General features: G+C 32.7%; 2 protein-coding genes across 2 annotated transcripts; both read right to left on the bottom strand.

Annotated features, from left to right (window-relative positions):
• LOC120335517 (acetoacetyl-CoA synthetase-like) lies at window positions 1-10,516 on the bottom strand. The gene is made up of 13 exons (XM_039403031.2): window positions 10,293-10,516; window positions 9,012-9,233; window positions 8,319-8,429; window positions 7,757-7,854; window positions 7,116-7,312; window positions 6,516-6,657; window positions 6,149-6,229; window positions 5,352-5,476; window positions 4,390-4,577; window positions 3,575-3,814; window positions 2,115-2,243; window positions 1,309-1,526; window positions 1-476 (listed from the first exon to the last, which is right to left on the bottom strand). The coding sequence occupies exons 1-13, from the start codon at window positions 10,426-10,428 to the stop codon at window positions 339-341; spliced, it is 2,025 nt and encodes a 674-aa protein (XP_039258965.2). The 5' UTR covers window positions 10,429-10,516; the 3' UTR covers window positions 1-338.
• Window positions 10,517-11,830: 1,314 nt separating this feature from the next.
• Window positions 11,831-25,423, bottom strand: LOC120335516 (WD repeat-containing and planar cell polarity effector protein fritz homolog). Its single transcript, XM_039403030.2, has 14 exons — window positions 25,140-25,423; window positions 23,906-24,156; window positions 23,109-23,232; window positions 22,583-22,738; window positions 21,694-21,853; window positions 21,489-21,564; window positions 19,083-19,228; window positions 18,107-18,353; window positions 17,331-17,567; window positions 16,635-16,758; window positions 15,823-15,913; window positions 14,514-14,707; window positions 13,875-14,102; window positions 11,831-12,940 (listed from the first exon to the last, which is right to left on the bottom strand). The coding sequence occupies exons 1-14, from the start codon at window positions 25,213-25,215 to the stop codon at window positions 12,831-12,833; spliced, it is 2,220 nt and encodes a 739-aa protein (XP_039258964.2). The 5' UTR covers window positions 25,216-25,423; the 3' UTR covers window positions 11,831-12,830.

A 25,423-nucleotide genomic window follows, 5' to 3' on the forward strand; every position in this document is an offset into this window, starting at 1 on the left:
TATGTTTAAAAATCCATCCTCATTCGCATTAACAGAGCAAATGCACACGCTGAAAATACAACACTTCACTGTTTGGTAAAATGATATTAAAACTAATAAAAACTATAAATCTATGAAATATAAAGTATTGTTACTGGAACTAATTATAGAGCATAGTTTGTTTTGATGAACATAAAATTTATTCTACTCGACTGGCTGCATGTCAATTTTAGTTAGTAAACAAACAAAAAGAAGCCATAAATCATAATAGTGAACTTGAAAAATACCTAAATCAGCACTTGTGATAATTCAAAGCTAATATATGGAGGCATAATTAAAATCAACTAAAAAATAAATCTTCAAAATCCTTGTAGCTCTGGAATATTTTTGAACAGTTCCAAAGATTCTGGATTCCGAAATGATGCAGAGTGTGCAATATATCCACCTGCCACCATCTTCGCTACAGCCATTTCAACTTTTTTTCCACTGATGGTATACTGTAAAAGGACAATCATGTGAAAGGAAGTAAAATTATAAATGCAACTTTAAAGTACAATTGACTAAATAAATTATTGTGATGTTGTTGTTTTTTTGAACAATTGGACGATTCAAGCAGGGGATTGGAGCCGCTGTTTGGCATATTTCATTATCATGTTTTCAAACCCCATGGATTCGGCACTAAATTTCAGACTTTCATCATTAACAATCAAAGTCCAAATTTCAGACAGATAAGCATTCTCAAATGACAACCAAAGATGGTAGGGGGCTCCCGAAGTATGCGAACCAAGATGGCGGACATCGGAATGTAATATGTGTACTAGGTTAGGGTTAGGCCATAATTTTAGGTATAAATACTACGGGAGGCCCTTGGCTTGTCTTCGAACTGATAATAGGACTAAAATAAGAAAAATTGGAAAAAAATTATTGCCTAACCCTAACCTGTTACCCATGTTACGCTCCGATGTCCGCCATCTTGGTTCGCATACTTCGGGAGCACTGATGGTAGTATACAAAATTCAATTTTTTTTTTTAGATTTGGGGTAAACATCTCGAGTCTGGAGCTAGAGTAAAAAGAGTTTTTCAATCTAAGTTGGAAATCGCTTTAAAAAATACTCGTTGGACGATGTAGTAAATCCAAATCCAATTATGTTTAAACAATTTATGCTCAACAGAGTGAAAACACTCTGTGAAATATCCTTATCAACAATGAAACTAAGAAAAACAAGAAGTTTTCTTGTAAAGGGATCAGTTCGGAGTCTAGCATTGCGCCCTTTCCCACAACCGCTCTGGAGTCATCGGTGGGAACTGCCGATCTAGTAAATAATGTACCGGAATATCTTTCGTTTCCAGAACAAGTGCTGGAACATGTCTGGGAGATAAAAGTCTCCTAATTTCAGATTTTATCTTCTTTGCAAGATCTTCAGAAAATAGTGCATTCTGCATCATTTTGACAAATAATATTACTCTTTCACCAAAACTAGAAGCTGAAACACTTCGTTGTGCCACAGCAACACAGTCTTCGACGTCTTTTCCGAAAGCTCTTTCAACTGAGAATAAACATGCAATGAAAGAAGGGGTTGCATACTATGAGTACCATAGTGCACGAGTTTGAGTATTGATGAATGTATCAAAGGACTCCAAGACTGATTTGAAAAAAACTTTCAAAAAAGTTTGTTCGATTTTCAACTTGATACTAGTGCAGATCTCACAGCCTCTCAGTGTACTGATGTATTGATTCAATTAACACATCACAAGATAACTAGTAAGATATTAATCAGATTAGTTAGCTACTCATCTATCTATATAAAATATTTTAAATGTTTAAGAATTAAGAAAACTAGTTTAGAAAGAGTTCAAAGAATTTTGAATATCACACAAATGTACCTTGACAGACTAGCCGGCAAAAAAATTGAAGTGAAATAAAGCGTAACAAAATATATTTTGAAATTTCTACATGTGGAATTAAGACAATCAATACCAAAAAGATAACACTCAAAAACGAAGTATGGAATATGAACAAAGAATACAACATATGTTCATGATCAAAAAGCATATACAGTATACACATTTATATGCATAATAGAAATTAAACAGCATATGAAACATAATAAATATACCAAAGTCTATTATCTCACCAATTCCATACAACTCCGTAGTTCCAAATCGAACACCATTAGGATTCAAAGTTGCATCACTTCTGCCTAGCATTACTATTCCATTTGTTTTTGAATTAAATATACAATAATCACCATGGGACCACACACCTGTGAAATTAATAAATTTATCCTGGGAAAAAAGAAGAAAAACTCTCCTAATTCAATGATTATATTAATCTATCAAATCTCTTAATGCAGGGCTTCCCAAACGATTGCAACCCCACAGAGGGCCACATAACCAATTTTAGGGGTCGCAAAGAATACACCAGAGGTGTGCAAAGTGTGGCCCGCGAGGGGAGATTGTGCGGCCCGTGGAGGCAACTGGAGAGCAGTTTAAAAAAATTAATATTAAAATATACAAAAGTCAAATGAGTTTTGGTTCCAGCCTATTACGGTAGTTGCTTTTGTCTAAATCTAGAATAAGATTTGACAGCAAATTATTTGGAATGAATCTTGGCGTATTTTACTGAAAACATCTCAAGCAAGATAACTTTCTACATTTCAAAAAAGTCATGGCTTCAAATAACATACTTTTTTCTAAAATTGGGCGTCATAACGAATTGCTAGCACTTCAATTTAAGCAAATTTGGATAAAAGTAGTCGGGCAAAAAATCCAGCAGCAAGCTTCACTGGATTCGTTTAAATCAGGTGTGACAAGATATTTTAATTACAGTTTTAAGAAACTTATGCGTTTTAACTCATCATTTCTGCAAGGACCCTTAATGATGACCCAAGATCAATAACAAAAAGACACCATTTTGTGCCTGCAACTAATAGAAAGCCTGTGTTAAATGAAGGTGCGGCCCGCGGTTTTACCCGGTTATTGATAATTGGCCCGCTTGCGAAAAAGGTTGCACAAACCTGGATTACACCAATAATATATTGTCCTTTTTTTGGACTTTTGATTCGAAACACAATTATTAAAACTAGTGCGAAACATGAATCCCACGATTTTGAGAGAATACATAGGATCAGAGAAGCGGCACACTTAACAATGTCAACTTAATAGGGGTTGCAAGCTTAAAAGTTTGGAAAGCCTTGTCGTGATGAGTTTAACATATGAAGTGGGAAACAGAATTCCACAATTTTCATGGTAATAATCGAAGTCAGATTTTAAGATAGGAACTTGAAAAGCATTGAGTTGTTTTACGACTCTTGTCAATTGGTAATTACTAACACAAAATTCTATACTATGATTCGTTATAGCCTTGGCAGCTCTTAGCACTTTAGTGGCCGCTCGTAACTCCGCCCTTGGATCAATCTCCTTTATTTCTGAGTGCGTGTGAATTTGTTTTGAGAAAATTTTCATACAAGAAATGTTAACATGCAGTGGAAAAATGCTTGCATACATCGAAGTTTTTGTATCAAAATTTGGTTTCTCAGTTCATAACTGGAATCCGGATCATTTCCATTGAAACAAAAAATGAAATATCTCTAACCTGGGAACTTAGCAAAGTATGCATTCCTATACAGAACATTATCCTCGTCATTCCAAAAATGTGTCGGCATACACGGGAAAGGTGTCGTACATACTAGCTCTCCTGGTTCATTATAAACAGGTTTCCCAGTTTCATCGAAGCATGACATTGCCATTCCTAGATTATTTTCTTGCACTTCACCTTTATACACTGGGACAGCAAAATTTTGTCCCATGAAACATGAGATTATATCGGTGCCACCTGTTCAAAAGTTAAATTTTCGTCAGTCAACAAAGGACCGGTAAATCTTGAATTGGTCGTTCAAACTATCTAAAAATTTTTAAGCCGCGCCCCCCATTTATAGAATTTATCAAGTCTCGCGCTCCATCTCAATAATAATTAACTAGCTAACAAAAAGCTACAAATAACAGATAGTAAGGCAAAAGTATGTTTTATTCAAACAATACGTTGAAAATACCTGGATGGAATGTAAATAATGAAATAAATGAAAAGTTTTGAAAAGTAAATATGTAAAATAGGACAGGCAAGATCAAATACAATAAATATTTTGATTTTTATTAGTTACCGTAGTTTCATTTTTAATTTAATAGTAATTTGAGTCTGTTAAATAACTTATTATTAATTATTATTAAACCAGAATCTTCAATATTGTAAAAAACATTTGCAAATTTATATAAAAGTTTTATCAGAGGTTAGTGAGGTTAGTATTTTTTTTTATAATCTACCAAATTTTTTTTTCGCGAATGCCAAATTTGGTCATTTTCGAATTCCAGAATACTTAAAATTGTTCATTAGCCACATAAAACAATACATACCAGAAATAGAACCCATCACTAAATCCGTTTTGACGTGAGTATAAACAAAATCATATTGGTGAGGAGCAAGTGGAGAACCAGTTGATAACATTGTATGAAGTGAATCTATCTTGTGTGTTTGATTTGGTTTCATTCCATATTCTTCCATCATACTCAAACATTTTGCACTTGTTCCCAAAATTGTAATTCTGTGAAATTGCAGCAATAAAATATGTAAATCATTGTCATTTTTGGTAGGCAAAATGACTGAAGGTGCTCCAGAAGTGTGTGTACCGATATGGAGGTAACTAATTTTGTTCGCCTACTTTAAATCAAGTTGCGTAAAGGGACTGAATCCTATGGGCAGGGAGTATATTCACTTGGCTAACACAGACAGTCCCGAACTCGTAATAGAACTAAAACACAGCGTAATAAATTTGGTCCTTAACCGAATTGAAAAATTATTACGCTCGTTTCATAACTCTGCTTGTGCAAGCCTCGTTTATAAGAAATGCCTCTAGTCAATTTGCTTAGAATTCCAACAATAGTTTTGTAGTGAGTAGATGCACAACAGCAAATACTAAAAAACAGTGATGCAAAGATCCTCTTTATTTCAGTATACTGCAATGAAATAAACAATAAACAAAGAAAGAGCTAAAATCATCATTAAATTTCAATGCCATTAACAATTGTAAATACCATAGATGTTGCATTGCATGTGTTCCAATGCCGCTTACTTAAAGAATATTGAGCGGGACATCCTAATAAATCAAGAAATACAGCGTCCATAATGTCCCTTCACAATTTCAATTTTGTTATGAAGTCAGATCTCAATATATCTTAACCAGTTTTAATTTTTTAATCAGTAATTGTGTAAGTATTTTTACTTTTTTTGATACATCTGTGAGAGCCAAAAACAATATATGGTATCGATAAATTCCCTTTGCAATTTGGAAGAATTTTAAAACTTCTGAATTATGTACTTTATACTTTCCACGAGCTCCCACAATGCAGTTATTTTCGGATGAAAAGGAGAACCATCATATAATACTATAGAACCACCAGTTGATAATGCACCAACCAACCAGTTCCACATCATCCAACCTGTCTAAAACAGAAACGAGATCATTGATTATTCAAAATGGTTTTTCATTAGTTGCAGAGAAAAGCTATTTTTTTGCAACAAAACCCTCAACAACGATAATTTAGCAAGAAGCATGAAAATTCAAAAATATTTCGCTTCAGCTTGTTTTGAATATTCTAAATCAATTTTTTAAATTATGTCTCATCACATCCCAAAAAAGATTTGGTGCTCCCGAAGTATGCGAACCAAGATGGCGGACATCGGAACGTAACATGGGTAACAGGTTAGGGTTAGGTGATAATTTTTTTCCAATTTTCCTTATTTTAGTCCTATTATCAGTTCAAAGACTAGCCAAGAGCCTCCCGTAGTATTTATACCTAAAATTATGGCCTAACCCTGACCTAGTACACATATTACATTCCGATGTTCGCCATCTTGGTTCGCATACTTCGGAAGCCCCAAAGATTTTTTATTAAAATAAATGTTATCGAGAATCTAACTTTGATCTATCGATAGAATGAACTTCTGCTCATTGGCACTAGGTAATAGGAACAATTCATTCCATTCATTAAATTCATTAATAAGGGCCGAAAGACAGTAAGACCAAAAATGTGAATGTAACTATGCAGGAAAAGTATTGGGAATTTTCAAATAATAATGTACAATAATAATGAAATAATTTCAAAGTACACTCACAGTTGTATAAAATAGCAATATATCATTTCTATCCATGTTACCATGCAGTATGTGTTCTTTCATGTGCTGTATGAGTGTTCCCTAAAAAAGCAGAAAACCAAACTTGAATTTTAGTTGTATCAAAAAAAGGTTGATAATGTTATTCCAATTACAAAAAATATTGAAATTCATGCGACCAACCTAAATTTGTATTGTACGCTTATGAATAGCTTTAATAATTTATTTTGCAAATCTTTTCATTTTTGTCATATCATATATTTCATATAGTAATATTCTCCCCAAAAATTTTGAAAAGTCAGGCTCAATAACCCCCACAAGAAACGAATTCAAAGAAAAAAACATATTTACAATATCAATGAGTACCTACCCCTGCTGAATGAACCATACATTTGGGTGGTCCTGTAGTTCCAGATGAATACATTACAAACAGTGGGTGATTGAAAGGCAATTGTTCAAATGTAATATCTTCATCATCTGAACCTCTGCTAAGAAACTCAGACAACATCATGCTGTTAAAAGAAACAGTAATTACTTAAATACCAAATTCGATTTCCCGAGGGGAGAAGAGCTGGAAATTGGAGATAACATTACCCTGAGTTAAAATCATGAATCGAGTCTAAATTATTTCCTACTCATCTTAGAATAGGTCTTGCATGCTGTTTTCTTTTTATATTAACATTACCTCGTTCAAGTATCTTAATACAGCTGTACCACCAAGTGGAATTAAACTAATAAAGCAGAACATCAAGTAAACAAATAGGGGGGACTCACTGTTTATTAAGCAATATTCTATACTTCGGTCAAAGAAAGGTATTCACAAATGTACATGACTGATGATATTTTAATGTTGGTATTATAACTATATGACCCCTTATATGAGTTAAGATTGAAATATTAGCAGATCTATACTAAATACACAGCTTGATCAGAAAGACCACAATTTTATTTTCTTCCCTGCCCAATTTACCTTTTAGAAATTTCCGATATATCAAACTTGCTTTCATCATTAACAAAAGGTATAATGACAACATGCTTCAAAGTAGGTAACCCAGATACTACTTGCTTCAGTTTATCTAAATGATTATGTGTCTTATCCTTGTACCAAACTGCATCCACAGAAAATATAACACTCGGTTCAATCTGCTGAAACCTGTCCAAAACACCCTGAAATAGACGGGATATGAAAAATACTTGAGATCAAAATAAACTCAATTTTTTATGCAATGCTTTTATACTCCTGTTCACTTTGAACAAGAGTCTGTATAAGCAGAAACTGATACTTAATGATATATAAAGAGCTAATGGAAACGCATCTTTCCGGTTGGGCATTACGCTTTACCACCCCTTGGGTGAGATATTGGGCAGCGGCAGGGGAATTGAAGCTATGAATTCAGACAACATTATTTGGAATTTTGATTGACTTCTTATCTTACTAAGTGACTGGAATTCACTCCTCTATTTTTTATCATTTTAATTTACTGGATTTGGTTCGAAATCTTCAATACACTTTTTTACATTAATTGAACAAGTCAGTAATAAAACTAATTTTTTCAAGTACTTTAAAACATCAGATAAGAAAAAAAATGAATCAAAAAATTCCAATCTAACCATGACTCCGAAATCAGGAGATGTAGAACTATATATTGCACCGATACTAGCTGCTGCCAACATTGCAACCAGAGCTTCAACACAGTTGGGAATATAACCTGTACAAGTTAGATATACATAACACTGATAACAGCATGAATTCTTTTTAATAAGGGCAAGCATCCAAGCAAATCTAGTTAACTATCTAATGTTAGTATAATTCTAGACTAGAAGGTGGGCATCATTTACATCAGAAGCAGGCGTATCTTCAATATTTTAAAATTTTATGGTTAATCGTACAACTTTTTGAATTAAAAGTTTTTCTAATTAAAAAACTGCAAAGTTTCTTTCAAAAAGTTTTATTTCTATTATGTTGTTCAATAGGGATTTTTCACTAGAAAACGGTATTTCTTCATATTTCATCCAAAAAGCAGTGGTGAAAATGTTTTCCAGTTGAAATGATTATGTCTTGCTTGAAGCATGCTTTGATCTATAATTGTATATAGTAATTTATAATATGTAAATAAATTATTTATTGTCATCTCTATTTTTTTCCCTTCATTCAATGAAAACATTTTCTTACCAACCACCCTGTCTCCAGTCTTAATGTTCATAGATCGGAGAGCTGCTGCATATTTAGAGACTAATTTCCGTAATTCTTTGTATGTATATGTTTTTGTTGGCCTCTGTTCACCTGGAAATTAATTGAAAAACTATTACCGTAGTTCCAATTCAACAATATACACTGCAAATATTGTTGAAAATCTTGAATTCAATGATTCAGTAATCAATCCAATGGCAATTAAAGTAAATAAATAATGAAGCAAGCAAGAAGGGCCATCAAATGAAAGAATTCATTCATGTATTAAGTTTTTGAATATTTTGAATTTTCGACTTCAGGAATAATTAAGAAAGATTATCATTTTGACTATTTGACGACTAGCAGTAACAATGAGAAAACCTTTTATGTCGAAATCCTTAAAATGTTTTTAAAATGAATCATATTACTGTTCATCTTATTTCCTTGCATTTCTAAATTCAAACTCATCGGATTAAAGTTAACTTCAGTGAGTTATTTGTCGTATCTGTTTCGGGAGTAGGCTATATATGTTTGATTTTTTGTATCCAAAACTAGTTACAAAGTATTGAAAAAAACAAATCCAGTCTTGGCCGTTTTCAGTTCCAAATGTAATTTCCATAGACTTTTTTTGAGTAGACTTTTAAACAAATAAAAAAATCAAGGCTTATATCAACAATTCAAGAATCTTCTACTCACCAGTTGAATAAACTGCAATTTTATCGTCATTAAATTTCAATAAATTTTCTGCATAGTTTAATCTTGCTCCAGCAAACCACTCGGGATTATCAACAATTGATAATTTTTTATCAACAACTTGATTACAAATTTGAGAATAGATGATGCCAGATTCTGACCAAAACATTTCCCAGAAATCCGAGTAATTCTCTGTCGACCATTTCCACAAGTCATGATAACACTCTGAAAAAAAGTGAACACTGTAGTAAATAACAATGGTTTTGTCACTTGGAATCAATAGCTTGAAGAAAACATTCAGTGGTAAGGCTCCAAAGATAAAATATGCGACCTTTCAATTTTTTTACTGCATTTCATTTTGATTAAACCTGTTTAGACTGACCAAAAGCTAAGCATAATTGAGATATACCAAGAGATTTGAAAGTTGGCCTAGAGATGTGAGTAAGAAAGTCAACTGGTCAGTTTCTAGCAACCATGAATCGATTTCTGATTTGTTCAAACGTTATCACCATTAACCAATTCGACATGAAATTGAGTGAGACCCCATTAGCAGTCTAATCTGATAGTGAACCATTTCCCAACCATTCACATGACAAACCATGGATAGACTAATAAGTCATGTTGTGCAAAACAAGTAAAGACAAAAAATAAAACGAGAATATCGGTCGGAGACCGAAGACTTATCGATCGAAACTGCGGTTTCGATTCATGACTCTATAGTGACACCGCGTGTCCCATCACTAATTAATTAATAACTCGCTAATCATACGACATAATTTATCCAAAATCAATAGGCTTCTGGGCCGCGATATGATGAATGCACATGCAAAACTTGGAGCAGATTTAACCTCGCTTTCGTGAGATATCGCGTGCATCTAACAGACAGACAGACAGATAAATACCTATGAACATACTTACCGATCACTATCAGGATCGATAAGTAACAACTAACAATAGACTGACGGTTGTGACAACGAGGATATTCGAACCCTTAGCTCAATCAGAAAAGAATCCTAAAATTCATGAAACGCACATTTTTTCTTGAAACTGATATTAGTATATCTATTGCATATTAGGATTAGTTGGATTTTCTTATACTCTTGCCTAATGTTATAAATCATCACCAATTTGCACACCCTGGAGTCGAACATAAATCGTTATCAGTATTTGGAATATCAAGCAAAGTTTTGGGAATGTGGTTGCTAATCACTTGACAATTTCAATGATATTCAGAAAGATTCAACTCCGCCTTGACTACCAATGAACGAAAACTACAACACCGACCTAATGTAATTCCGAATTTCTTCTGAACTTTCAATCTGAACTCTTCCATTCTACAGTTATTTTCAATCGGAGGTTTCCACATCATTTTTGGAATTCCATTTTCGTCAGAAATCAGGGATGATTTGATGGAATCCATGGTCAATTTTATTGACGAATTACAAATATTTACATTAATTAATCATTAATTATTTATTTATAAAAATATCATCTGAAATAATGGAAAGAGTAAAAAAAATAGTAATGTCACAAAGCAATACATGTAAATATAAGTGGTAATGCTACATCATAATTACTAATAAATTATATATACTCATCAAATTGTAATTCACAAAATAAGAATTGTGGCTTTTGAATACTATTCCTTTCTTGGGTCAGGTTTTTAAATTTGAGGGTTTCGTAAAAAACTGTTAAATTTCAAAATTTCAAAAGTTGCTTTTCTAAGTTGGTATCTGACCAAAATTTGAAGGCCATAAGTATTTTTATGAAAAATTACAGAAGCTTAAAAATCGATAATATACGTTTTCTTCATACTCTCAAAACATCTTTTTCATGTTTCGCTCGTTCGGGTTGAAGCCCCCGAATTGACAAAAACATAGTTTTATTGGATCTTTTTATTTTATATTATGTGACCTTGGTAAATTGAAAGACTGGAAATCAATAAATCATGCAATCGAAACTGGACAAGATAATTTTAATTTCAATCATCGATAAAAATAAAGCAACAAAAAGCAAAATAGTATAAATGTGCAAAAAACTACAAGAATAAAAAGTAGAAAGATACAAAGAATAACTAGCGTTAACAAAATTTGGCAAAACAAATTGTGCAAAGAGCAAAAAAATTCAAGAAATATCTGTATTACATTTGCACTAGCTGTTACCGATTCAAATAGGCACAAGTTATACTAAATAAAACCCTAAAGTTGAAGATGAAATTGATTCGGAAATTGAGTACTGGTAATAATTCTTCAAATTAAAAAAGTAAACACAGAATGACATGTAACACTAGGCATCATACAGCAGTAATTAAAGTCAAAACAGAGAATAATCTTTGACCATATTGCTTATCCCTCGTCATGGACTATTTGGTCGTAATAAGTCTTTCACATTAAAAAGTTAGTGCCAGTCTTATGAGACTGCAGAAATGACAAAGAAACAAGCAACACTCGAGATTGCAAAACTAAAAAATGAATGTCATACAGTCATAAAGAAGTCGATTATATGCTCGAAAAGTCGATTAAACTATATGCCTCATTATAAGTTGTAACAAATCAAGTTTAATTATTAGAATACATAAATATGACACATGGCAACTATCTATAAAGTGAATTAAGAATCCCAAACATGATAGGAGCGTTTCTCATGAATCAATGATGCTTATTTGAATAAGAGAATTTCCTTGGGAAATGAAAGTTCTAAATAAGGAATGTTTAGAATATTCTAAAATGAAATGTTAATATGATAATCAAGATATTGTAGCCAATAAGCGGATTCCAAGACAAATTTTTTTTTACCAAACTGAGAGTCTGCTTATACGCACATAACTCTGATTACACTAAAAATTTGGCTTATGTGCTCTTAAGCCTGATCACACTCGAACGGAATTATGCTAACTCGAATATAACAGCTACAACTTGTACAGCGTGTTACGATTTGTAGGATCTGCTCATATGCGAATTTTCAAAAAATTCAAAAAGGGCAGTTTTTAGGAGGTCGACTTATATGTGAGATATCTGGTAATTAGTACGTCGAGTTTTCATTTATGTTCAGTCAGATTGTCTTTCTATGATCAATATGCAAGTTACGCTTTTTCTCATTTACCTAGATAAACATTGTGCACATTAATTAGGGAATGCTCGAAGATAGTTTAAAAGTATACAGTATAATATTAAAAAAATTTAAACTTTAGTTCGGAAAAATATACATAGAATATGGAGTAAGATGATAAGCACCACTAGGTATAAGCATAATAAAAAAAATGTATTAAACAAAATTATTGATATTTAAATAAATTGTTTGTTTGCGAATATTTAGCAAAGATTTTTGCATATTCTGATTGTGTTTCACAATGAATACTTTTATTATAATCCAATAAACCGGGAAAGGAAAGCTGATAAGCGGTTACCAATCCAGGTCATGTCTGGGAATAGTTAACCAGGCTAATGTTCCATATGTATTGACATTGAAAAGAAATTAATTCTAGTATGAATTGTGAAATAAATTCTAGAAATGATATATTCAGAAATGATTTATGAGAATAAAAATGTAGTCAATTGAAATATGTAAGGTAAGGCACCACGTATTAACTGCAAATCATCCACCGAAAAAACACACCATTTACTAAGGCACTGAAATGAGAAATACAGCACACAGTCGAGATTTGAATAAAAATATTTTAACGAGTAAGCCACTTTATATTATTTGAATTTCAATAAAAATATAACTATTATTGAGGCACATAGTTTTGTAAAAATACGGAAAAATTCAAATTTTTACAGAAACGATAATATATGGATCGATTGTTTTGAAAAAAGGGAAAAATCAAACATATCCATAATCCAAGATTCTCAATGAGCTTCCAGTTGTTGAGACATTTGCTGGCAAATTTTCTATCGGATCTTTAGGTAGGGTCGACTTGTTTTCCAACACAGCTGAAATGCAAAATATAAATTGATTTGAACAGTTTATTAATAAATTACTATAATTGAAAATGAATCACTCTGGTACAGCTTATGCCTAATTTTTGGTACTCCTGTAGTGTGCATACCAGGTTAGCCTTGGGCCATAATTTTATTTCATTTTCATTATTTTTATTCTATTACGAGTTCGAGGACTGCCTGTGTTAGCAAAGTGAATACACCCCCTGCTCATAGGTTTCAGTTCCTTTACACAACTTGATGTAAAGCTGGCGAACAAAATTAGTTACCTCCATATTGGCACATAATAAATACATACTTCTGGAGCAACTAATTTTGTGCCTTCGATATCACTGATTCTGCCTATGAAAATATTTGCTGCCAACATTTCATCCTGGATGTACCGGTAAGTCAATTTTATATAGTGCATATGCTAGATTTAAAATTATTTTATATTTATAGCTAATCCAAAAATACTTCTTTGAATACTCCAACCTTATTTTTGCAACCCAAATACAATTCTAACATCTATCATTATTTATCAATACAGTAGAGAGAGAATTCATGGGTAGAATCTCTGTTTAAGTGCCATTCGCAGAGTGTCACAGGTAAGGTGGGCCATGCAACACTGAAAAAAGGTCCATCTTTCCTTAACATAGATGCTCTCCATGTTAAAGAGTTTGGTCAGAAATTTGTTCAAAAAAAAAAAGAACGGTAAACATCGTATAGGAATTGATGGAATAATAGCGATCCTATATCCATCCAAAACATTAAAAAAATTAACTTGCCAAATGGTCAGACTTGAATTTAAAATTGTTGATTGCAATGCAATGTTGTACTGAAAATGTTCTGGGCTTTCTTTACAAATCCGTGGCTACATGCAAAGAGCCTTGTTCAGAGGTGTAAAAGGGAATAAAAAAATAATAATATCAATAAGAACTATCATTACCTCTTGTCTCACTGATCAATGATTTCATGAAATCATCCATTCTTGGTGGCGGATAAGATGGTGGAACAATTTCTTTTCTTATTCTTGGTGAAGTTGCTTTAAATGGTTTATTTCTTCTTTTAACTATGTGAGTGATTCGTTTTGTACTCGATCCTCTTCTCTTGAAATCACTTCTTGACCTTCGACCATCTATGGTAGCAGGTTCACTCTCGTCATCTGAAACTGAGTCTATAGAATGCAAAATGATGTAAGATAATTTTACAGAATGGAATTTCGGAGCATTGAATATTATATACAAACAATACTAATTTAATTTTATTATACATCATCTATAATAAAAATACCTAGTTTAAAATGTTGAATTGGGTATTTTGTGTGCCCCGTTTAGTTATAGAAGCCAACGAGCGAAAGTACCAGCATAAATACATTACAGTTGAAGAATTATACAAATCATGGACAATTTACTTAAAAATGTAGTCTTGGCTAATGGTATCTAGTGAAGGTGTTTTCTCGAGGCCCCAACAGAGCTAAGAAAAAGCCCCCTATAGGGGGCTGAGAACCCAGTTCAAGAAGTCCAAATTTTTATTTTTTATTCTTATCTAAAATCTTTAGATTTTAGTAAATACAGCATCAACTGACCTTCATCTTCAGAGCTTGAATACAATTCAAAAATCTTTTGCTTCGCGGCTTTGGCGATCACTAATTCGCCAGATTCTTTTGCAGAAAAATAAAGATCAACAAACAAATCATAATCTTGAATGTCTTTAGCAAGAAGAAATGCTTTATCGAATCGTTTGAATCGAAGCAAATGGTGATAAAACCTTCTCGCGTACCTGAAAAATATAGAAAACATAAAACTTTAAAAAAAGAGGAGAGCGATGCTCAAATATTTGGAAACAAAATAGGTATGCAATCTGCCACAGTAGTCTACCGGTACCGTACCACTACCAACTGACCAACAAAAACAACTTACGCAAAAGAGGGAACAGTCACAAGAATCTCAATTTTTTATTTTGATGAGATCATCGCATTAAAAAAAAACCATAGAGGCCAAAGAAATTTTTAATTTTTAAAATAAGTAAAAGTAATGGCCTTCTAATGAAAAATATGATGTTTAACCATTGGAAATTTCAAAGCGATCGGTTCAGTAGTTAATGAGAAAAGCAATTTTTTCACAACAAGAAGAAAAATAGTAACAACATGATCAACAACAACATAATAACAAAACAAATCGTATGTACACTTGGTGTTTGAATATTACATATATCATGTTTTTGGTGCTCGAGCTCGAGTTTAAAATTAAATATATGATATTTGAAAAAATTTTGAATTTTAAAAAACTTTCCTAATTAATGTGTTTTGAAAAAAAAAATTGCATTTCAAATATTTAAAATCATTTTTTTTTTCTTTGTTAAATAACTTTTTATTCTATAAGTGAGCTACGAGATGATGGCGTCAAAATTTAACTCTACAATTCTCTAATTTATGTGAACAATCAAGATTATAATAATAGTAATTTACATTTTTTCAGCCAATTAGTATTCTGTTAAATTTAAATTTCACGTCACTATTGTATACATTAAATCAGATACTACTCTGAATAATAAAAGGTAATAGTTAAACTCATAACCACAAATTTTGCTGATGATAATGCCAACAATCCAATTAATATGTAGGTACCATGGGAAAAGTATTCAGTCATTGCGTGTTCTATATATATAAAAAAAAAACTGATTTTTTTTAATTTTAAGATAACATTTATACAATACATCAGCATAATAATTACAGTTTTTTTGAATATAAAGTTTTCTTGTATTAATTTCTGAGTTGCAGATTATTTGCATTATATTTATTTTGTTGTCTGTTACTGTGTTCTCCAATTCATTCAAGATGTGGGAATTTCTTTATAGCTCATATTTGTGCAAGTGTACCAAGAGCCAACACATACCTGCTGACAATATGCCTGTATTCAACAACAATAGTTTGTGCGAGAGGTATTCGTGGAGTGTAAAAGGCACTTAATGCAGCTTCTAATAACTCTGAAAAATAAAAAAAAAAGCATTTTAGAATGTTGGTGAAAAACAGATACTTCTGTAGTATGAGTACGGTGTACCATGTTATTAAGGTTAGGCCATAATTTTATTCCGATTTTCCTTATTTTAGTTCTATTACGTGTTCGGGGACTGTCTGTGTTAGCCAAGTGAATATACCCCCTTGCCCATAGGTTTCAGTCCCTTTACACGACTTGATGTAAAGTAGGTGAACAAAATTACTTACCTCCATATTGGTACACAAACTTCTGAAGCGATGAAATTTCAAAAAAATATTGAAAGATAAGGATTTCGATATTAACAGAATATCAATAGCTGTAAATCTTCACATTTTAGGTGGCCACAAAATATAAGACTGTTAAAAATTTTTTGCGAAAACATACATTCAAAATGAATCTGAAATGGCTGTACACAGTTTTTCATAAATTCAGTGTTCAAAATCTGCTATTTTCAAAACAAAATTAATTTTTTTCACTGCTAGGAAACAGGAAGACTGTTATATTACTATTCTGATCAACAGTATAGGCCTACAGCAGAGGTTCCCGAACTTTTCAAACTCATAAATACACTTTTAAAAAAATACTTATTTCTCAAAAGCTAATTTTAAGAAGTGACTTTTAGGAAATAGATTGTAATTTCTGGATGCTCGAATTATTTTTTAAATTATTTATAAGAAGTACAATTTATACAAAATTTTGTTTCTTCTCACCTTCATATTCAAAGTTTAATTTTTGTTTCAACAGATGATTGAGAATAGATGTCATGGCTAGGAAACCTTGAGTGCAATCTGTATTCCAATTAATTGTATGAAGAACCTGGACAGCTTGTTTGATCTGGTAGAAAAGAGAAAACAAATAAGCGTTTGTTAATATTTGGGAAAGTTCTGAATAAGAATGAAATTTGAAATTAATTTGAATTGGTTATTTTTTGCGTTAACAAAATATGTATTTATACGCACCTTGCACTGAAGGGCCACTGATATGTAAAAGCTACTTTATTTCTTGAATAACCAGAACTTCCCCAATTTAATACACCTCAGGTCAGTTGAGATAGTGAGTGTGAAATAGGTAAATGATGGGCAATCATAGTTATGTCTAACGATTTTAACTATTGGGCCACCAAGATAAAAATAAAACACTCAATATATCTAAATCAATATCAATGAGAAACAGAATTTTAAAACATAAATTAAACAGATAAAACATCTATAATTCCATACTGTATTCTTGTTTCAAATTAAAGACCTAATTGAATTATTGTAGTCAAAAATTGCTGAATAAATAGGCAGGGAGTAACCAGGTTGATATAGTTAAAAATAGTTACAGTTTGATCCAAGGCCAACCCAATCCCTTACATCTTTAATATAAAGTTTGAGCCTATGATTTTTGAAAAATTAAAACCTTACTTTATCATGTGTAATGTGTTCTTTCACAACTTCTATCGGCCTCAATAAACCTTTAGTTAACACACCGACATTGAATTTAAGAATAGCGAGAGGACCACCATCAAATAAAACCAGAGACACATCATGGCAAACAGAAGATTTCTTTATGGTTGAAGTTGTCTCAACTTGAGTTTCAGTAGCAAGATCAGGCCATGTTAGTGACACAAGACCATTTTCTGATGGCAAGTATTTTGAAAGCTGTATAAAAATACAAGAAAAATGAAAATAATATACATATTACATAAATTCAACTTTGAATAACAATATAATTTTATATTTATATTTCAATTGAGGGTAATAAAAATTTTCTGGCATTTTTCGCTTATTCATCATCGCATGTCGCTTATTCATGATGTTTGCTCTGAACAAGGCCTTGCACAAACAGTCACTGATATCTTACAATATGTAAGGAGTTACTATTTTTGGACGGACCGGAAGACAGACACACATAGGCCACTCAACAGAACTTGTTATTATAAGTATCTCGTTTAAACACTTCCTCTCCATTGTAAAACATTTGTAATACTTGGAAATCAAGAACCCATTTGATATTTATGAAAAATCATAAAAATGGAACTCTGTGTTATTTAGCCCTGTTTTTTCCGCTATTTATAATGTAGCAACATTAAGAAGAGTAAAGACAATCAGCCTAAATTATTCGAGAAAATTCAAATTTACTTTGATCCGAGAGACAATTATGAGCTTGCAACAAGGAATTGTATATAGCAGCCACTCACCTTTAACATGTCATGCATGGATGAATCTTCTATTTCATCAAGTAATGCAGTTGACAGCTTTCCCAAAGCACAATCATAGCATTGCAATTCTGCACTTCCACTTGCAACAAGTATTACACCTCCATTAGGATGCCACGATACAATACTTGGTATGAGAGAATCTCGTATTGACGAAGTTGTTTTCGTTAGAGTATCAAATACAAGAACTGTCCCATCTGTACAGCCGACTACAATTTTATCTTCTTCTCTAGGATAGAATTTATAAACTTTAATATAGTTTTTGGAACATTGTGAATTTTGTGATCATCACCAAATCTGATCTTGTTTTATACAGCTATAAGTTCAGAATGATTTTCCAAAATGTGTTGTCAGTGAATTCGATAAGAAAGAAAATCGGTTCTTAAAACTTTGAATCTTATATTTCGTTCAATCCCTATGATCTATCAATGACACTAGGCGAAAAATAGAAGGAAAGTTCATGAGTCGAAATTTCGGCGCTTCAGAAGTATGTGTACCTATATGGAGGTAACTAATTTTGTTCATCTACTTTACGTCAAGTTGTGTAAAGAGACAGAAGTCTACGGACAGGGGGTATATTCACTTGGCTAACACAGACAGTCACGAACTCGTAATGGAACCAAAATAAGAAAAACCAGACACACACTATAGGAGTACCGAAATTTTTAATGCTTTTTGTTGTCAGCAGAAATTTCGATTTCAATTTTCTGCCGACAACTAAAAGCATTAAATTGGTTGAGCATTCTCAAAGGGCAGTTAAAAAAGGCTAGTAAAAGCCAAAGTTTTTGTGACTGAAAAATTTGGTTTTCTTGGAGTTTGACTCAAAATTCACTTGAACTTGGAATCAATCTAATTGCATTTAATCTCAGTTGTTAGTTTATATATAAAAATTCCAATATATAGTAGCTCTCAGCACAACCATGTACATAAATCCCAAAAATGCCATGGTTTTATATACCTGCTTATATCACTTGATAATATCCCACTTTTGACAGGTATCTGGGTAACCTCAAGTCTCTGTAATTTACTCTGAGTACATTCATACACGGCATAGTGAAGCACAATCTCATTCTTTGCTGTTACTGATCTTTCAAGACTATGAACCTGAAAAGGAATAAATGAAAAATAAAATAAATGGCATTCTAAAATAAGGATGCTGCATATTATAACCTCGGCGTTGTGGCGCATTGTGCTAAGCGTTAGGAATATGATCGTCACTGTACCTCTCAAAAACCTGCATGGATTCGCAGGTTCGAATTAGGGATGGGCAATATAGAATACCGAATCTGGAGGATTCGAATCCCTAAGTATTCGAATCCAACGGGATCCGATAACAGGATTCGGTTTCCGCCTCTCCGGCGCCAAGCGTCAATTTTTGTATTTCGGGTTTCTAATTTATCAATTAAAGACGAGCGTTTTTTCTCTCGTGGAAATCTCTCTCGTTTAGCATAACTTGCGTCTGCTCGTAAAATCGGTAAACATCAAACACTGTAATCTCAATCTGCATATTCAGAACAAGAAGTCGGCGAAGTACACCTCACGGCGAAGACTCGTTATTGCACCATTTTTGCGTTCTACTGATTTGCTATATAGCTAACGTATAATAATAATAATTTTATTTTGCAAAAGTTTCATCCAATCATGCTGGACTTACTAGCGATATTCCGATAATCTGATTGCAACAATCTTCAATTGTTTACAGACGTGCCTTGCTTCATTTTACATCAAGATGTCTCGAGACCTGCGAGTTTTACCAAAAAAAGATGCATGTAAACCAAAAGCCAGGCGTTGAATGTTATAACATTGCTTGCGATTAATTAAGATCAAATATTATTTACGAATAATTTATTACACCGTTTTCCGAAATACAAAGTTATCGCAATACATGAAAATCTGTCACATTTGAATTTCACTCTCAAAAGATTACCGGTACATATTTTTCGGTCCTTCCCTATCGTTCAAGATAGACGCACGTTTGATCAAGTGTCTGTAGTATTTTAGTCGCCGATAAATTTAAAAAAAGTGGCCGCATCTGGCGAAGATAGTGACGTATTGAGTTTATGCACAGCCAAGTCTGGGTAGATAAAGTATGTAATGATAATCATAGAAAAGGAATTAGTCTTTAGATGTTATTACCTAATAACTAAGTACGAAATCGCGTTCACGGAAACTTGGTTTTACTAGTCTTGCTCTCACAGAAAGAAAAGTTGATTTTAATTGATAGTGGTTAAATTTAATATTCTACAACGGCCGCATAGGTTGCAGTGGCCAGTGGCCACACGCTGGTCCTGCATCTAATTAATTCTCAGCGGGTATGTTTTAGTTCACTAGGCAGACTAACATTAATAATGATTTAATGCCGTTTCATATCTATTTTGGTATATACTTATACCGCTTACTATTAAAGTGTGTGAAGCGTGTCTTAATTTAGCATATCGGTGTTTAGGGATTACATACATTTGGAACTATTGAAGGCAAAAAATATTGTAATATTCTTGAATTTTATTGCCCTGAGAAATGCCTGTTTAATCCAGTGTTCAGGACATTTCCAAATAAATCATACATTTATATTTATACATTTAAAACTTTTTAACATCTAAATCCAGCATTGTGGAAATTCCCACTTTTTGAATAGGTATGAAAATAGAATAGGATTCGGTATTCTGGATTCGGTTTAACTATTCTAGAATATTCTAGAATAGTGAATTATTCTACATTGCCCATCCCTAGTTCGAATTCAGTGGGCAATAATTATGTGCAAGTCGATTTCTGGGCTCCTCGCCGCCGTAGGGTCTAGGGTGGTTCGCGCATCTGCTGGTTGGTTACAGCTTTTTCCACCGTCAAGTCCATATATCTGAAACAAATACCTGGCTAACTAACCTCACAACCGGCATAGACTTGTAACCAGACGAGAGGCCATGGGTTGTCATATGATTAGGTCTTCTTATCAGCTTTCCTTCCTCGCAGAATAAATAAGTAAATCCTATTCTTATAAACTAACTCAGTTCTATTGGTAAAATTGAATACATTATCCCTCACAGTGTGTGCAAGTACATAATTGGACAGAGCCTTGTTCTGAGCAAATGTGCTCAAATCCTAGTTTCATTATAAAATATGAATCTACTTAATACGCATGTAATGAAAATCATAACCATAAAAATATCCCCAAAGGAACTAACGCTAGTAAACGGTACTCTCGTAGTATGTGTACCAGGTTAGGGTTAGGTCATAATTTCATTCCGATTTTCCTTATTTTAGTTCTATTACGAGTTCGGGGACTGTCTATGTTACCCGAGAATATTACCCCTTTCCATAGGCTTCAGACCTTCACCAAACTTGATGTAAAATTTAATTACCAAATTACCTGATTTTCATTCTTTCTGCTGAATTCAACATGAATTGGATTAGATTCTGTATATATAGAACTGTAGATTTCCAATCTGAATCAAAAAGAGAAAGATTTAACAGTAACAAGTTGTTAATAAATAGTGTACGACTTTTACTGCATTATCTGAATTGAGTATGGAATCGTTAGACTACCGAGTTTCACTATATCAAATCTTGCTCACCTGCCAAACGAAGATCCAAGTAGAATCATATTAGCTTTTTCTTCATTTGCATCAGTGGAAGTCCATGTTGATGGTGTTGTGTGCGATGTTGACCAACATATCGCAAGATTATGAGCTTTATTTACACACAGTTTTCTATTCCCTCTCATAGAACGAAAACCTAATAAAATTCAAAATTGAATTTAAACAAGATATTTATAAAAAAAAAATTGAATGTTGAATAGACATATTTTATGTTTGTTTACATTCAAAGAAGTTTTTGTACGAGTCATCATAAATTTGTAGCGATAAGAAGTTGATTTGTAGTTCTAAAATTTTAAATTGCCATTGTTTTTTGACCGGTGTTGTAAAACATGCGATGGCTTAATGATGGAAGCGTTGGACTAAGTTGGAATCAGAGATGACAAATCTCGGACTCAAATTCCATTATCACCACTTCACTCAGGGGTAATAAATTGAGTAGACAATGTTTGAAAACAGAAAAAAAGATTTTGGCACTTCTAAACTATAGCAGTGGATGTTAGTATGAAGTGTTGTTCAGGGTGAAATACACATAAACCGTAATAGTAGCAGTTAAATAGAACTGTACATTTATTAAAATTATATTTCTATTGCACATAATCATATTTTCAAAAAAAATATTTGAGTTTCGTCATACAATCAGGAATTCACCTCAAAAAATAAAACTACCGGTAATTAATTTTAAAAATCTATGAATCATGACATTTAGATAAGGACATATCATATAACTATACTTTAATAAAACAAAACATTCAATCAAACTAAATTCATCCGACTTATCAGCCACGATCAACAAAATAATTTTCTGTCACATGATACCGGCTCGCTGTCACTGTATTTTATAATTATGGGCAAACAATAAACAAACCTGGTATATCATGATAAGATATCTTCATGTCCATTGATGATAATTTACTTGATAGTTGTTTTTGATTGGGAGTTGCAGGTCTTTGTACAAAACTTATAAAACATAACTTATTTGCCTCATCCAAACAAAGTAATAAAAATCGATCTGTGAGATAGGCTGCAATGAGAAACAGAAAATTATTATTTAAATATAGATAGTGATAAGAGAAACTTTTAAGATGATAATGAAAAGCCTGGAAAGAAATACATGAAACTTAGGAAGCGAAGAAATACTTTCTGTCAGCTATATCCTGCTAAAAGCCTAGCTATTTTCCAAATCTGATATATTGATAAGACAACAGAAAAATTTATTCCAATTAAGAGGAAACAATGTATACTATCTGAGCCCCATCAAATCATTTTTGGCCTTTTACTCTAGCTATCACATCTCAAAAAATTAGAAATCTTTTCAGATTCAACTAGATCTGTAAATATTATATTATATATTATTCCTTATACAACTTGTTATACAATACATATTACAATACCTGCACCAATCGGTCCGAAGTCTGGTTGTATTTTTGTCAACAAAGATTTATCAAAAAATATTTTCTGTATATCGAAGTTCTCCGATAAAAGTATATTTATCAGCAAACCAGAATGAACAATTATCTGAAAACAATATGCTATTGGTTTATATTTTTTAGCTTAGCATACTAACATTAGTTGTCAACAAATCATTGCATTTTTCTTCCTACAGCTAGGAAATAAGTACAATTTTGCTACATATGAAAATTAAGATACCATTTTCTAAGTATATTTTAATAAATGACTATACCCTCTGAACAATCAATAGTAATAACAGAACATACAACATCTCAAAAATTATGACACAAATTTTTGTATCAATTGCATTTAATTATTCAACATAAGTAAACTCAAGCAAGCTAGATAACAGTAACAATGACAATGAATGGACAACCAAAACTCCTGGATAATGCTCATCAACAATCAAGCAGCAACACTACATTACATCTCAAATAATACCTGATGCTTGATATAAAAATAAACTTCATATTGTCTCATTATTGTTATTACTTTTCCTAATTTCAGTTGGAAGTGATCTTAGCATATACATATCTTCTTTGATTGTCTGTTGAGAATGCTTAAAACTTTTAATCGGGCTCCCACTCCCGAGAGTTTGAAGGTACAACAATATCTTCGAAATCAATAAAAACATGGTAAACAACACTAACAACCCTGAATGCTTCCGCCAAAAATCATGTTTCTTTCCAAATACTGAAATTTCTATAAAATAAGATATAAAAGTGAACTGAAATCAAACCTGAAGACTGTTTCGTTTATCCCATTTCACATGAAGAATTTTATGAGATTTCAGTATTTCTTCCAATTCTTTGATCGAATCTTTCAATCTTTCTGGTCTTTTATTTGGAAGAATCCACGTTCCTCCTCTGCTTTCAACATACTGCTGTTTAGTGTGATAATATTGTCCTTTAATTTTCTGACTCTTCTGTCTAGCTCCATCTTGCTTTTTCGATTCTTTGTCGTAATAACAGAATGCAGAAAGATTGTCTTCTATAAAAATAGAAGAAATATATCAATGAAGAAATTAATGAATTGTTATTCAGGAGTGGTTGTGATTATTATATAATATCTGAATATGGTGATTACTGGATTATAGTCAATACAACTGTCTGACTGTAGTACAGTAGTAGTGCCATACTTGATACAGAATTTTTTTATACAGCTGTACAGGGTCTTTTTCGAACATAAACAGCACCAGTCTTGTTGTGGAAATGTAGAGACTTTGTAGAATAATATGCGTCTCGTGTAGTTTCGTACCTAATGTACTTCTAGTGGGCGTAGCATAACAATTTTTTGATATGTCAATCATAACCCCCATCTGACTACGCCATCTGAAAATTACATCACTACGACATCACAATCACGTCATAGAGCTTGCCAAATACTCGTACAATCGCCCAAAATGGCATTGGCGGCGATGATAAAGAACTGACTGACATTATCGATCTCTCTTCTATTGGAATCGTTGCGACGAGAAAACGAGAGAAATAACTGTTCGATTTCGGGTACTTCTTTGCGCATCTTGGATGGCAGTTCGTATAGTTTGAAGGGCTCTATTACGTCACTGTGAGTCTGTGACGTTGTGTTAATGTAATTTTTGGATGGTGTAGTCAGTTGGGGGTTAGAATTGATACAGGAGAAAATTGTCATAATACGCCCACTAGACGTATGTTAGGCACGAAACTACATGAGACCCGAATAATATAAAGCAGGAAAGGGCTGAGAATGCAACTACTTTGTCAGTTTGTTGCTGTTGACAGATTGCCAGGTAAAAAATTTTTGTTGAATTAAAAAGTATGTCATACCCTAACTCTGATCCTAAATCAGCTAAGTTTATTTCGCCTCCATAATCAGCATGAATGACGATTTAATAATTCTGTAATTGATAATAATAAATAAATAAGCACTGATTGTGAATTGGACTAGATTAATGCCAACTTCTTTTCAAAGGATACCATGCGGTACATACATACCTGGGATTTGGCACTGTCTATCATTGAAGGTCCAATACTGTATGCCGCAAGTAATCGTACAGACTGAAGACGACATTCCTCCCGACTGCAAGCAGATCTAATGTGAGTAACTTGTCGCAACTCATTAATTCGGGAGGACCCACAATTTTATCCGTTAGTTTTTGACTCTCGCGCAACATCTTGCGGATGGTTAAATTCCATGTTCAAAATTATGGAGATTAGACAGAGCTGTTCAGCAATCATCCCGCACATGAAAAAACGATCGTAAAATTTCTCCGACTCCA

Source organism: Styela clava, chromosome 2, assembly GCF_964204865.1.
Source record: "Styela clava chromosome 2, kaStyClav1.hap1.2, whole genome shotgun sequence".
Taxonomy (NCBI): Eukaryota; Metazoa; Chordata; class Ascidiacea; order Stolidobranchia; family Styelidae; genus Styela; species Styela clava.

Excerpts from the sequence above, each read along its gene's own strand:
- LOC120335517 (XM_039403031.2), bottom strand. The coding sequence starts at position 10,428 with ATGGATTCCATCAAATCATCCCTGATTTCTGACGAAAATGGAATTCCA. Across the intron at positions 3,815-4,389 it reads AGTGATGGGTTCTATTTCTG|GTGGCACCGATATAATCTCA; the intron begins GTATGTATTGTT and ends ACTTTTGAACAG. Across the intron at positions 477-1,308 it reads TGGAAACGAAAGATATTCCG|TATACCATCAGTGGAAAAAA; the intron begins GTACATTATTTA and ends GTCCTTTTACAG.
- LOC120335516 (XM_039403030.2), bottom strand. The coding sequence starts at position 25,215 with ATGTCGTCTTCAGTCTGTACGATTACTTGCGGCATACAGTATTGGACC. Across the intron at positions 16,759-17,330 it reads AACACATTACACATGATAAA|ATCAAACAAGCTGTCCAGGT; the intron begins GTAAGGTTTTAA and ends CTTTTCTACCAG. Across the intron at positions 14,103-14,513 it reads TTCAAGCTCTGAAGATGAAG|ACTCAGTTTCAGATGACGAG; the intron begins GTCAGTTGATGC and ends TGCATTCTATAG.